The sequence below is a fragment of the Fusarium fujikuroi genome, chromosome FFUJ_chr10, assembly GCF_900079805.1.
Source record: "Fusarium fujikuroi IMI 58289 draft genome, chromosome FFUJ_chr10".
Lineage (NCBI taxonomy): Eukaryota > Fungi > Ascomycota > Sordariomycetes > Hypocreales > Nectriaceae > Fusarium > Fusarium fujikuroi.
In genome coordinates this window covers 958,672-971,988 of record NC_036631.1, presented here as the reverse complement: position 1 = coordinate 971,988, position 13,317 = coordinate 958,672, and the positions used below count along the sequence as shown (strand labels likewise).

Here is a 13,317-nt window from a genome sequence, read left to right as displayed (position 1 = left end):
TGATCCCGAGACCAATTAACTGCTATTATAGAGCGCGGATGTCTCTGTTTCACGTGCTACGCACAGTAATAATACACCAATGAGAAATTCGCAGTGTGCGTAGGGATGAGCTTTCTTTTTTCCAGCTTTATTAGCGGGGGAAGGTAGCATGAAGGCCGTCATCGTGATTCTTGGAATTTACAACCTCTCGATATCATCGATTGCACAATAATTACTGTTTCTATCTTGATCCTTTTGTGTCACCATGCACTCCGACTATGATACCACCAACGTCATGCACGGGGCGAAAACGACCGCCGAACTCGACATTTATCGGGGAGAGCCAAAGCCCCGCCTGGAACCCCTGCTTCTGGATACTGTGATGCAAGGTCGGCCTCGTGTATCCAATTGCCGTTTGCTTCAGATACCGAGCGAGATCCTGGCCAAGATCGTCAGCTTCGTCGCTGAGGATAGGAAAGCCTTGCAGCAGCTTGCCCTCGTTAACTCTGACTGCTGCGGGCTTTCCCGTGCTTGCCAATTCTCCGACTTCACATTCGACTATAGTCCGAATAAGTTGAAGCTTCTGCTCCAACTCGCCGAGGACTCGCGTGAGGGCCGCGTGGGCCCAGGTATCAAAGATTGCGTTAGGAAATTCACCTTCAAACCCGACCCATACCATGCTCGCGCTGTTCACAGTGAAGCCTGGCAGATGTTCCAAGAGGATCCCGGTGATGGATATGAAGAGACTGGTGAAATCAAGGAACGAGCTGCATCGGCCTTCGCGGGGGTCCAAAGGATTGTGGTCATCAGTCTCCACGCCATGCGCAACCTCGAGACCCTGGTTTGGAGTTGCAAGTTCCCAATTAAGAAAGAGACTCTCTCACTCTTTACCTTAACCACAGCCCATAATCTTCTTATCAACGGCGCTCTTATCTCTGAGGATTTCTCCCTAGGGCCTCCTATGACCCCGGCGTCCTGGCCCTTGCGATCTCTCGTTTTGATGAACGTTAGGTTAGTAGGTTCCTGGGACCAAGAGCATAATTTCCGTAGCAGCAAAGAACAACTGCGACCTAATCCTACCAACAACTTCTTCAGAACTCTTTTCCAGCTTTGTTCCCCAACTCTCGAATCACTGGCTTGGGAGACATGGAACCGCGAACCGTGGCAGCCTCTCTCTCTTGGAACCGATTCAAAGTTCTTTCCCAAACTACAAAAGCTGCGAATCAAACACGGTCGCGATGCAATAGATGGACCAAGTTTTACTTCTTTCCTATCGGCGCCCCTCAAGTCTCTCGAACTGGCACATTCAGCTTTTCGGAATTTGATGATATCATTCGTTCTCAGGTCGAAGAGCCATATCGGGATCTTGAAGAGCTTGTCGTTAATCATGATGATGACTCTCAGCTTGTCACAGAATTTATCCACAAGCACAATAATCTGAAAAAGCTTTGGGTCACTCAGGGCTACTATATGTCCGGTGTTGATACTTCTTTCGATCGATTTTTGATCCCTAGCCTTTGGAAGGGTCGATTTAACAACCTCCTCTCCTTGTATATTCAATGGGGAGCTCAAAACAAGGATGCTGGCCGCGACGAAGACCATTTTGACATTATGCCGGAGTCCCTCGCGGCTATCTGCGAGCTTACAACTCTGGAGCAACTGGGCCTGCGCTGTCTTGAGATGATGCCTGAGTTTGAATCATACGAGGACTTCACAGATGACACATATCCCGTCTGGCTCATCGACCATGGAAGGCTGCAAGCTCACCTGCAAAATCTCAAGAACCTTAAGTTATTAGTCATAAAAGGAGATACATATCCCCCAGGCTTGACGACTTTTTGAGACATATCGATTACTACAAGTCGATCTTCGCGAACGAAGAAGATTACCAGACCGCGAAGGATCACCCAGAGCTCGCTCCCTTCGTACAGGGCCCTTATGAATCAAAGTTGGCATGGCAGCATGCACATTTGTATCGCATGCTTGAGCATACAAGGAGTTACCGAAAAGTGTTACCAAAATTTGAATGGATCCTTTGTGGACAACGGCCGATGAAATTCATAGAGAACCCCGAGGGGGTTGTTCAGCCCCATCCCGTCGGTAAAGAGAGGGATGAGTGCAAAACATTCGTCGGAAGAGTTTTTGGCCTTGCTTCAGAGGTCGAAATAGCACATGAAATGGCCTAGAGGATTGTTATCCTTCAGGGTCGAGAGTTGGGTGCATGTTGTTGATTCTCAATACATGTCGTTGTGGTGACTAACTACAGATGGCCCTATTTTCTTAGTGTGTGTTATGAAGGAGTCAATGTATGTATGTAATCGCTCTTTCTTAGGATTTGAAAGATTCTTTTGCCGTAAACTGACGGACAAGATATATTTGAGCTATGACTTAGACGGAGTGCCAATAGATATTTCACACACAATCCAAGCTTGGATGACTTTTTGGAAAGCGGGCATGCTCGCTTTTGGTTAAGAAGATGGCTAGCTTTGCATCGATATTTCTTTATTCGCTTATCTACCCATGCTATGGAGATATCTGGGTGGACCAGCCAAGAATTTGAGGTGCAGAAATACGGACCTGTATCATCTTGTCGTCACTCTTGATACCGTACCCAGCTCCCTGGTTCCCATTCGTGTCACTCTTGCAAGCTCGAAATACTAGCAAGCTACCCCCTGATGATAGACAATTGTCGATTTCCTGGACCTGGCTCCTCTGGAAGGTCGTATGAGAGGTCAGGGTAATGCACACATCCTGGACAACAAGGAAGCTAGTGGTCCAGGCTGGTAACTGATACTCAGTGGTATCGATTATCGAGCCGCTAGCGAATAGTTTGCGAACATCCTCGGCGTTACCTGCTGAGAGTTTTGCGGCAGTAGAGGCTATAGGACCAGTGCCTTTGCCGAGCACCTGAGCGTTGAACCATGGTCTGTCGATAGCAACTTTCGTTAGGCTGAGCATAACCCTGACATCGGTGTTTTCAGTAGACAAGGTTCTTCCCTGGTCGACAGCGGCAAAGCTAGTGAGACCAGATTCGCCATAGGACAAGATATTGGTCGACCATGCCAGATTCGCAGACGAAGTACAGCTGAGTCCTGACTGGGTTTGCGTCAATGTTCGGCTGTCAATGGTCAAGATCTCCCAACCTGGAGTTGATGCATTGCCTTGAAAAGCATCGGAAATCTTCTCAAAGTTCTGGCTGCCAGTTTCTCGAAGCATATTTTGATATTTCTCAATTTCGACAGCAAGTAACGCAATCTGATCATTAATGACACCAAGCTCAACGCCCTTATCACGTCCGTTGACCTGTGAGACCTCCACCTGAGCCCGATTTAGCATTTTAGAAGCCTCAGCAAGGTCATTCAAGTTTTGAACATGTTTCAGTTGGAGTGCAACCAGAAATCTCCACTGTTCATCGCTCAGTGGTCCTCCCTGGTACTTCTGGAGCAGTGTACCGAGTTCCATCTTGTTCGCATTGTTCAGTCCTTTTACAGCTGCGATACTGTCTTGTGCCATTGAACAAACTTGAGCAAAGTAGAGCTTTATACACTCGGCGACTGTATCAGTAAAGCCCTTGGCCATTTCCGCTTCCGTGGCGTAAACAGCTGCCCTTGCATCGTTCACAGCTTTTTGCAACGACTTGAAGTCGCCCACGGTCATGAGAGTGTCCCTCCTTGCTTCGAGGAACCTATGTTGGCGGATGGTATCTTGCAGTTGACTCTTAATACTAGCAGTATCATCTTGCTGTGAAGGGACCGAGAGACTTTTAGCCCAGTCGCTGGGGACAAGATTGAGGGGATAAATGTCTTCTGTGTCATCTATGTTGCGGCTTACGCAAGACCTCATGTCCTCTCTCGCCTGCTGCAATTCTTCATCGGCGCGGTCGGCCGAAATGAGACCCGAAAGCACCTGGTCGTATTTCTCTGAGAGTTTGCTTCCATTTGGGCCGCCGACGATGTTAGACAGTTCCAACATGCCATCCGTGAGACGGAACTCGGCTTCAGTCACGGGAACTGGCTTAATTATCTGTGCAAAGTTTGAATCGCTTCCATCGTAGTGGAACTCGCTTTTCTGCAAGGGTTGAGTCGGAACCTGCATCTGGAAGAGAGTCTTATCTCCAGCATCGAACTTGCCACGAAGTGCATCGTAAATATTGATCAATAGAGGGTGGTTCGTGAAGCTCATGGTTTCCGAGAATTATATGCAATGTATCTATGTTGTAGAAATTGTCAAGAGAACCTGGCCTTGGGTTTGAAGTCGATTTGTGGAGAGAAGTGGGAGCTGAGGGGTTGTTGAAGCTAACTCCAGTGGCTGAGACATGGACGTGGTCTGGCCAAGGGTGGATTACTTGACGAGACTACTCCCACGCTCGTTTCAACAGCTAGACACAAAGCCGAGAAGAAGAGATCAATATGATATGAGATTAAAGTTCTCAATAGTCTAGTATAATCTTATTACAAGCGGAACTTCTACAAGTGCGATGGTTTCCACGATTGTGAAGTAGAAATCACAGCCCCTCGAGCTAGCACGCTGAAATCACCCCAAATAGTTAGTTACCTGTTCCTCGGCTTTAGACCCTTTTAAGCTAGATCAAATTTCCAGATCCAGAAAAAGACCCAAGGATGTTGTGACCAACAAACAGTGTGCACTGGCTATGAATAGATTACCGTAGAAGACGGCTGCTTGTCAAAGCAACGCCATTTAATAATGACACTATCAGGAGTCAGGATTTGGAGTATAAAAGAGAAAAAACCAACCCCATTGCCATCTGATGCATCTACTAGAATCTTGGTCCCGGTGTGCACAATGCTGTTCGACTGCCGTGATCCGAATGTACCTACCTCGTGTTCCTCCATATGCATGTTGGTTGTTGTTATCACACGAAACCCTGTTGTTTTGCAGAACCAACAGAAACATACCCCTGTATCAACTGAAACTTTGCTATGGTGTGATTCCTGCAGATAACAAACTAGATTGCTGTTCAAGCGCGCGTTTGCCCCTGGCTTACCATTCCAAACATAAAGGAGGCTTTTCTGGGCTTCTCGTTTGTGATGAATTGAGAAAACAAAATATTTATTATCTATATACCTATCAATTAACACTTGACTTTTACAATGGATGTGTCTGTAGACGCCAACATTCTCGAACAGCTCAATACCAATGAGACTAAAGCCCTCCATGATATAAGCGACAGTCTGAGTGCTTGCGGAGTCGGCCGTATCGTCAACCTTCCGCAAATCATCGTCGTTGGGGATCAATCCGCTGGAAAGTCGTCCGTTCTTGAGGCTATTTCTCATGTTCGCTTTCCGGTTCAAGGGAATCTTTGCACGAGGTTTGCGACTGAGCTCATTTTCCGGCGAGCTAATGAGACTCGAATCGATGTGAGTGTCAGATTTGAAGACAGATCCAAACCAGCAAAGAGATTCCAGAGAACTGGGTTTTGTGAGGATGACTTGGGCGACATCATCACGGAAGCCAAAGAGTGCATGGGCTTTGGCAAGGCCGGGATGGAGTTCTCCAAGGACGTGCTTCGTCTGGAGATTGAAGGGCCGAAGATGTACCCACTGAGTCTCGTTGACCTTCCAGGATTCTTCCAGGTTGCTACCGAAAACCAGTCAATTAGTGGTAAAGAAACGGTCGACCAACTTGTTGAGAGCTACATGCGACAGAAGAACAGTATTATTCTTGTGGTTATCACAGCGAATAACAACCTTGCCAATCACTTAGCCCTTCAGAAAGCTAAGAACATCGATCCGGAACGACGCCGAACCATCGGTGTCATTACGAAGCCTGATTTGACTCGCCCTGGGTATGATGCTGAGAAGGAATACATCAAGCTGGCCAAGAATCAGGAAGCTGCGCATAAGCTGCAGCTTGGGTGGCATGTCCTTCGAAACAGAGCCGAGGATGAGGACAGCTTGGAAGGTCGAGACAAGGTCGAAGATGCGTTCTTCAAGACGGGTGCTTGGGCAACTATTCCTTCTGAGAATCGTGGCATTGTGAGTTTGCGAAAGAAGCTCAGTCATGTGCTCTATAGTCACATTCGCAACAGTCTGCCTGGAGTCATTACAGACATCGAAACGACGCTTAGAGAACGGCAAGAGGAACTCGATCGTTTGGGAAAGTCTCGATCCACTCAGGAGGACCTTAGGTCTTTTCTGCTTGCCATTGCCAGTGACTTTCAGCGGCTCGCCAGAGATGGCATATACGGCCGATACAATGATGAGTTTTTCGGTGGCTTACAGGACGATCAACGAAAGTTGCGAGCACAGCTGCGGAACTTCAGTCGAGCTTTTGATCATATCCTTCAAACTAAGGGCTCGACCCATGTCACCGTCTCAGATGATGAAAGTGATTCGGAGGACGATGAAATTCCCGTGTATCTCGAGGAGTTTCTGGAACGTTACCCTTACAACCCTCCCCAGCCGAAGAAAATCACGAGAAGCGAGCTCGCTGAGCAACTCGAGAAACAAGCCGCTGCCAACCAAGGACTCGAGTTTCCAGGAACTCCTAACAAGGACCTTGCCATGCAGCTCTTTAAGCAAGAAGCAGCTCCGTGGAGAGGTATTGCCGAGTCACATGTCAAGCTGGTAACGACGGTTGCAAAGGCTTTTGTTGATCAGGTTTTTGAGCATGTTGTTGGATCCCCACGGACAAATCGAACTACTGAGGCGATCTTGTCAACCTGCGTGGACCCATTCTTTGATGAAAAGGAAAAGGTGTTTCAGGAAAAGATCGACGAACTACTGAGACCTTATGTTCAAGGTTACGCACTTCCTCTTGACTTGTTGTTCTATGACATGCTGTCGAAATCGTCGGATCAGAAGCTGGAGAGACGTGTCTCTGCTGTTCTGCAAGAGAAGTACCCTCATTTATATGAGAGCAACACAGCAAAGACAGGAGATACGAGTAAGAGAGTTGACTCTAAATCAATTGCTCAAGACATCAATGAGGAAGATGACCTTGAAGATAGTGAGTTTGGGATCAGCAAGGTCATAGACACGATGTTGACATATTATATGGTAAGATAACCCCAGGCCTCATAATCCGTTTATACTAACTTTTGAAGATGTCTCTGCGTACCTTCACCGATAATGTCATCAACCTGGCAGTTGAAAGTTGCCTTGTGTATGATATACCAGATATCCTCACACCCACAAAGGTAGATCGAATGAGTAAGGAAAGACTTGAGGAGTTGGCTGGAGAGTCGGATGATACATCGTCTCGAAGAAAGAGCCTGCAGGAGGAGGTCGAGATCCTCAGACAGGTTTTGGCCCAATGCCGGCGATATAAGCCAAGAGCAGTAACACGTAAGTCACACAACTCAGAACCTAAATTGCCATGATACTAACGGACAAGCGTTGCCTTCTGCTGCAAATGAGCCTCAAGGCAATGCCCCGACTACATCTAACAAAGTTCCTTCGGAAAACGGCAAGAAGACGAGCCCCCCAAGCGTTATCAACGCTCCTAAAGCTCAGTTCAATGGCTGGACGGCAATCCCCGACTTGCCCAAGGCTGAGGATCCTTCCAAGTTCTTGAATACTCCGGCAAAACCATCGAGCCCAGCGCCATCAGTAGCAAAGCCTTTCCCAACCTTCGGAGGCGGCTCTGGGCTATTTGGCTCCGGAGTCGCGCCTCCAATCCAATTTCAGTGGAATCCCTCCAACGACACCAAGAAGTAGGCTATTCAGAGACTCTATTAGTATCCCATGATTTGTGTTTGTGAGCGAAACAGTCCACTCAGATAACGAGAGCTGGCGTGCGGGTGCATCGGGCGGGACTGAGAGCCTCGGATGAGACCACAGCACTAGAGTCATAGCTTAGTTCAAACGATATCACAGTCCTTTGACATTTTGTATCTTGCATCTCTCAATTTGACCGATCTTGAACTTGTCAAAGCCGCTTTTTCCGACGCAGCGCGGCATTTTTCGGCGACAAGGCAAACCCACATCGCAAGCTCCAGGCCCCGTCTGTATAGACTGGAAGCAGAACAAACTCCGGCCAACGAATGGGGCGCTGGCGCAACTGGTAGCGCGTCAGATTCCAGTTAATTTCGAGGGCTTCCTTGGAAAGATGCTTGATTCCTGAAGGTTATCCGTTCGAGTCGGGTGTGCCTCATGCTTTTTGTTTTGTTCCATGTTTGTGGAAGCGTTATTGCTTTTGCGATGTTGCTTGTTCCGTAGCCGATGCGCGATTTTCTTCCAACACAGATATTCATTCATAAACAACCGTCCAGTGATATTTGATATGTAGCAGAATTGTCAATCCATATCTTCATCTTCTATATTCCCTGGTATCTCCGCAATACCCCATTTGACCATAACAGCGATGATGGTGTGATCTTGGTCAGCCCCTCCTTAGCCGCAGCAATCTCATCTTCATCCAACGACTTCCCCTCCAACCGCTCATGCATCGCATTGATGAGGTATAAATCATCCTTGATTTCGGGCCAGTCGATAGAGTTCAGAACGCAGGGCTTCTCTTTTGTTGGGCTAATTTTCCGCTCATACCTATCGCGATAGATATTGTGGTGCGCCATTGCGTCCCACGGATCCCAGCGCCAACGGTTCTGCGGTGTCGCTAGAATAGGAAACGGATTGGCCGAGGCAGTATCATGACTTTCACCTTGGTCAAGAAGAAATTGGATAATTTGTTCGAATTGCTGGTCTGTCGGGGGGTATATCGTTCGTGGTCCCTTGTGGCGGCATCCATGGAAGTATATCTGTCGACACTGCGGTTGTATTAATAATACGTCGCTCGAACTGGATTCGTGCCCTACCTCGGTGCCATCCTCGCCTCTATCAAAAACTACGACGCCACCAAATATTCTTGCTTCAGCCCAGTATCCTACAGTATCTGCAGCTCCATTCGGATACTGATCAACTGCAATATAGGGTCCATGCGCAAAAGCCGTTGGGTCCCGGAATGAATCCCATTTCGTCATATCTCTGGGGGATTCTCTCCAGATATCATATATTTTATGTTTTTCGGCAACTTCACCAAGCTGGAAGATTTCAACTGCAAGCCCATGGCAGCTCACCGCAAGCAGTTCAATAAGTCTTAAATAGAATTCTTTGGACTGGGGGGCCGAGATCCTGAAAGCTTCGACCAACTTCGGGCGTGTCAGTCACAATATCACCAGGAATAACCGAAGACTGCTGTACTCACAGAAGTCTCAAACAACAGCGACGAGAAATCAAGGTTTGATCGAAATTCAAGGACTCTTTCCCGAGCACCCTCCGAAAATTCCTCGTGTTCAAGTGCAGGATGCCCGTCTTGCGGAAACTGGAAAGACAAATACGAGTCACTTAATGGCAAACCGTCAAGAATTTCTGCATATGTCTGCTCTGCTATATCCGTCTCCAGTATACGTCGCAAAGCACGCTCGAATGAACTGAGATGTTCAATATCTAGGTCTTTCAGGCTGCTAACCCCGCCTCCACTTTGAGACAGCATACCAGTGGTCAGAGAAAGAAACAATAGTATGGATCAAGTTGAGAAAACAAGACATCGAAGAGGGCTGCAGAGATTGGCAAATCATTTAGGTGACATGCCGGGTGAGACGGTGAAGAGTGACAACCCGATTCTGCTGCTTCATGCGGCCTAACAGTCTAGCGGCTGCACGTGAACATAGCCGATATCCAATAGTCTTCCTCAGATTCTTCCAACGAGATCAAGGCCCAGGGATAGAGGTCAATAACTGGATGTATTGCAACCTGCGACCCCGACCAAGTTCCATGAAAACGTCGAATGCGCTCTCACAATGTCTGTGCTTTTATGGAAACGGATAGGACACCATAGCAACATAGCTTTTTCCAGAATGCGTTTTGTCATTACTACAACTATTTGTCTGCCTGAGGTCTATTCATGTGCCATCGAGCCCCCTATGAAATCATCCTAGGATATCTTGCAGACTCTGTTTTGGTGAAATGGCGATGACTTCAAGCTCATTCTTGACTCTCATCTACTTCTTCTTCTTGGGCTTTGTCTTGTCCACAACATCCACCCACTTCGCATCAATGCCCTTGTTCGCCAAAATATCCTTGGCGAGAATCTTCCTCTGATCGCCTTGAACGACAACTTCCATCAATCCAGGCTTCGCACCAGCAACTTGGCCTACGCTCGCAGAACCCGCACACTTCTTCTGTAACTCTGGCGCAAGGACCACAGGATCGATGAAGAAGGGCTCTAGGTTGGAAATTTTGGTGACGACCTTCGTGCCGGTTCGCTTCTCGATTGTTATTAGGATCCGAGGTGGTAATCCAGACTTTGGCTTCTGGTCGGGTGAGGGAGCGCCGTGTGAGATGATGTGGAAGGGCTGGCAGAGATGGGTATCCTCAATTACTCGCTTTTGGAGAGTACTTCGAGGGATCCTTCCTGCGGCAAGGAAACTGACGTCTTCATCAGACGGTTTGTTCCCTAGGATGTCATTGGCGAGAAATGGGTTGAGCTTGACGCTGGAGTTGCCTTGGCCTCCCAATTCCGGATGTTGGTCGATATACGACTTGATAGCTGCTGAGATCTCCTGCGAGGTGTAGAAGTCTGTCTTGGAGGGGACAAGTGTCGGGACGAGCTTTGAAGATACGCGATATACCATCTGGATGTTGACCTTCTGCCCGGCAGATGAACTCGACCCTGAGGCTTGCCCGACATCTGACGTTGACACATCTCCACCTGTAGTCTTCGGTGGCGGCAATCGATATGGCCGGAAACTCAATACCTGCCGATCATCAAAGTCAATGTCCAGAATGACGGTCTCTCCACCGTTTCTGTCCTTTGACTTGACAATCAGTTCTTTATCAAGATGCTTGATGAACTTTTTGGCGTTCTTCCATGACGTCTTCTTGATGTTGTAGTACTTTGGGTTTTGGTATCGGAGGTTGGGCTGAACCATGTTTGCGATGATGAAAGACGGCTGAAGAGGGAACTGTAAGCCGAAATGTGGCGGAGAGCCAGATTCTTTGGCTTTGTGGACTGCGAACAGGAAGGCTTGATGGAAGGTGTCGTCGATTTCTTTGGTCGTCGGTTCGTGCTCCTCCTCGGCCTCATCACCTTCTTGAGCCTCAGCGGCTTGTGAGTCTTGAGCAGCCGGTGCCGACTCTGCTGGCTGAGTCTCTTCCTCCAGCGACAGTTTGTTAGCTTGAGTGGCCAACCCTGCTGCTAAGCCGGCCCAACCGTCCAAGCTTGGAGGCGGGTCGATTCCGCCACTGCCAAGTTGCTTCCAGCTCCAGCACTCATCACCAACCCAGTGAAGGGCCTTGATTGCTGCACCCTTCTGACCTCGTACATCGTCTGGAAGGTTTCGCACATCTATTTGACATGTCCCAATCCAGACAGGCACTGTATCATTCTGCATTCCTGCGACAGCCACAACAGCACCAGTGCTCGCTCGTGAATCCCAGCTGGTGCCTCTAGCTTTCACCAGCCCAGGAACCATCAAGTCGGCGCCATGCTTCAGCTTCTCCTCAACCACAAAATCGGGCGTATGCAGAAGTGGAATGAGGTTAGGATTGCGCCACAAAGTGTACACTGTTGGTATCAGGCGGGGATTCTTTCCAGTCTGAAACCAGAGGACTCTCTCATCCTGGTCTGGATGTGCACCTATGTACACGGTTCCTTGCTCAGTTGGTGTGATGAAACGAGCTGACGAAGTCGACTCTGGTAGAAGTGAGTTACGCAGTGCCGTTTGTGATTGTGTCCCTGCTGAGGCATCGTCGCCGGACTCTGGGATAGAGACTTGATAGTCGCGGATGATTTGATCGGCGAGCTTTCTTCGATCTGAGGAGCGCAAAGGCGCGAGGTTTCTGATGTCGGGTTTGCGCTTGAACATGATGACGAGATGTGGCTCGGTCTCGGAAAGTGTTGATTATTGGAGTAAGTTCGTGGTGAAACCTCGTTTGAGGTGAGGTAAGGTTGTTGAGTATTTTAGTAGAGCGGGGCGGGGCAGATGATAAAATCGCTGAGTAATCATGAGCTTTCGTCATAACCAATCACCCCGCCACCAAACCAAATGTGAATGAAGCCTTCATGAGTCACCAACTGAGATGATTCACTGCGACTCATGTTACACAGCTTTAGGCAGCCTTCACTGTTGCCAACCATTGACTTTTGCGGACCTTGGAATGAGATTCCGTGTTTTTAGTGTGCCGTTTTACTTACGGTAATTAGGTTTGGCTTTGAATGGCTAGTTATTGTCTGTTCTGACTACTCCCCTTATCTCAATCGAGAAAATGCTGCTTGAAGACAAATTCCACTATCAATAATGAAATATTTCCACTGTTTGTAGAGAGAAGGTTTTTTGCTGGCTTTGAGTGGCCGCTTCCCAAGCGCTACGTGTTCATATTCGGACTCCCTGGGCAGCTCCTCCGGGCAACAATTTGAGAACTCATATAAGCCTCTTCCGTCGTGAGTCATGTTTTGACACACTCAAACCACTCAGTTGCTACAATCATGGAAAACCTAATCACATACGCCCGCGACTTCCTCGCCTCGATTGGTCTTATGAGACCGTCCTCAGGCACGCCAATCACAAGCTTATTCAGTACCCTTCCAGGCCACCACCGTATCCTCCTTAGCAGACTTGACGAGGCTGGCAAATCAACTCTCTTGCGCTCTCATTTGATAACCAATGAAAAAGATATATCTATCGTCGTGGGCATGATTGCCCATCAGGTTGAAGTCTTAAGATGCGGCAATGTCACATTCCAAACCATTGATCTCGGTGGTGGCAGGCCTGAGCCATATTTCAGAATGGAGAGGTCGTTCATCAGGCACTGCGATGCACTTGTATGGGTCGACGACTCGGCTGATCACGACCGCCTTATAGAAGCAAGAGAAGAACTTTTCCGAGCTGTGCGCCACCAAGACGGATTGCGCAACGACATCCCTGTGTTGATTCTAGCAAATAAGCAAGATGAGAGTGTATGTGGCTTGACCTTCAAAAAGAACCTTATGCTGAAACATTCCATAGAACGCTCGTACAGCAGAGCAGATAAAGGGATTCTATGTCGATGATTCTTCATCGCCTTTAGTTAATACGCCACATGTGAGTGGCTCAGAGTACTGGTGCGGCATGAGCTAACAATGCTACAGGCAGTGTTTGCATCGAGCACTAAGACTGGCAAAGGGCTGTTCGAGGCTTTTGAATGGTTGAGTTACACTGTTGAGAGCAGGATGAAATATGACACTGGCATCAGTGAAAAGGTTCCGTCATACGACAAAGAGGAGGAAGCGACTAGAATCATCATGGAAGGACTACAGTCAAGTCACAAGGAGGGGATCAGCGAGAAAGGAGAGCAGCAGGCTCATTAACTTTTGCTTTCATCATGTTACTTCTCCAAT

General features: G+C 48.1%; 6 protein-coding genes, besides 1 other annotated feature; 3 read left to right on the top strand and 3 right to left on the bottom strand.

Moving 5' to 3' along the window:
- Positions 1 to 244: 244 nt before the first annotated feature.
- Positions 245 to 2,165, top strand: FFUJ_10565 (uncharacterized protein; the record flags this gene model as incomplete). XM_023569364.1 has 3 exons in its annotated part: positions 245 to 994; positions 1,075 to 1,769; positions 1,823 to 2,165. The coding sequence occupies 3 exons, from the start codon at positions 245 to 247 to the stop codon at positions 2,163 to 2,165; spliced, it is 1,788 nt and encodes a 595-aa protein (XP_023436588.1).
- Positions 2,166 to 2,502: 337 nt separating this feature from the next.
- FFUJ_10564 (uncharacterized protein) lies at positions 2,503 to 4,161 on the bottom strand (the record flags this gene model as incomplete). Its single annotated transcript, XM_023569362.1, has 1 exon — positions 2,503 to 4,161. One exon carries the CDS (start codon positions 4,159 to 4,161, stop codon positions 2,503 to 2,505), a length of 1,659 nt encoding a protein of 552 aa, XP_023436587.1.
- Positions 4,162 to 5,090: 929 nt separating this feature from the next.
- On the top strand, positions 5,091 to 7,658 carry FFUJ_10563 (related to interferon-regulated resistance GTP-binding protein; the record flags this gene model as incomplete). XM_023569361.1 has 3 exons in its annotated part: positions 5,091 to 6,998; positions 7,046 to 7,286; positions 7,336 to 7,658. 3 exons carry the CDS (start codon positions 5,091 to 5,093, stop codon positions 7,656 to 7,658), a joined length of 2,472 nt encoding a protein of 823 aa, XP_023436586.1.
- Positions 7,659 to 7,986: 328 nt separating this feature from the next.
- Positions 7,987 to 8,094, top strand: a tRNA (tRNA-Trp).
- Positions 8,095 to 8,257: 163 nt separating this feature from the next.
- On the bottom strand, positions 8,258 to 9,432 carry FFUJ_10562 (uncharacterized protein; the record flags this gene model as incomplete). XM_023569360.1 has 3 exons in its annotated part: positions 8,258 to 8,707; positions 8,756 to 9,088; positions 9,145 to 9,432. 3 exons carry the CDS (start codon positions 9,430 to 9,432, stop codon positions 8,258 to 8,260), a joined length of 1,071 nt encoding a protein of 356 aa, XP_023436585.1.
- Positions 9,433 to 9,940: 508 nt separating this feature from the next.
- On the bottom strand, positions 9,941 to 11,806 carry FFUJ_10561 (ligatin-like protein; the record flags this gene model as incomplete). The annotated part of the gene is made up of 1 exon (XM_023569359.1): positions 9,941 to 11,806. One exon carries the CDS (start codon positions 11,804 to 11,806, stop codon positions 9,941 to 9,943), a length of 1,866 nt encoding a protein of 621 aa, XP_023436584.1.
- Positions 11,807 to 12,426: 620 nt separating this feature from the next.
- Positions 12,427 to 13,287, top strand: FFUJ_10560 (related to ADP-ribosylation factor; the record flags this gene model as incomplete). XM_023569358.1 has 3 exons in its annotated part: positions 12,427 to 12,897; positions 12,947 to 13,021; positions 13,069 to 13,287. 3 exons carry the CDS (start codon positions 12,427 to 12,429, stop codon positions 13,285 to 13,287), a joined length of 765 nt encoding a protein of 254 aa, XP_023436583.1.
- Between the last annotated feature and the right edge of the window lie 30 nt (positions 13,288 to 13,317).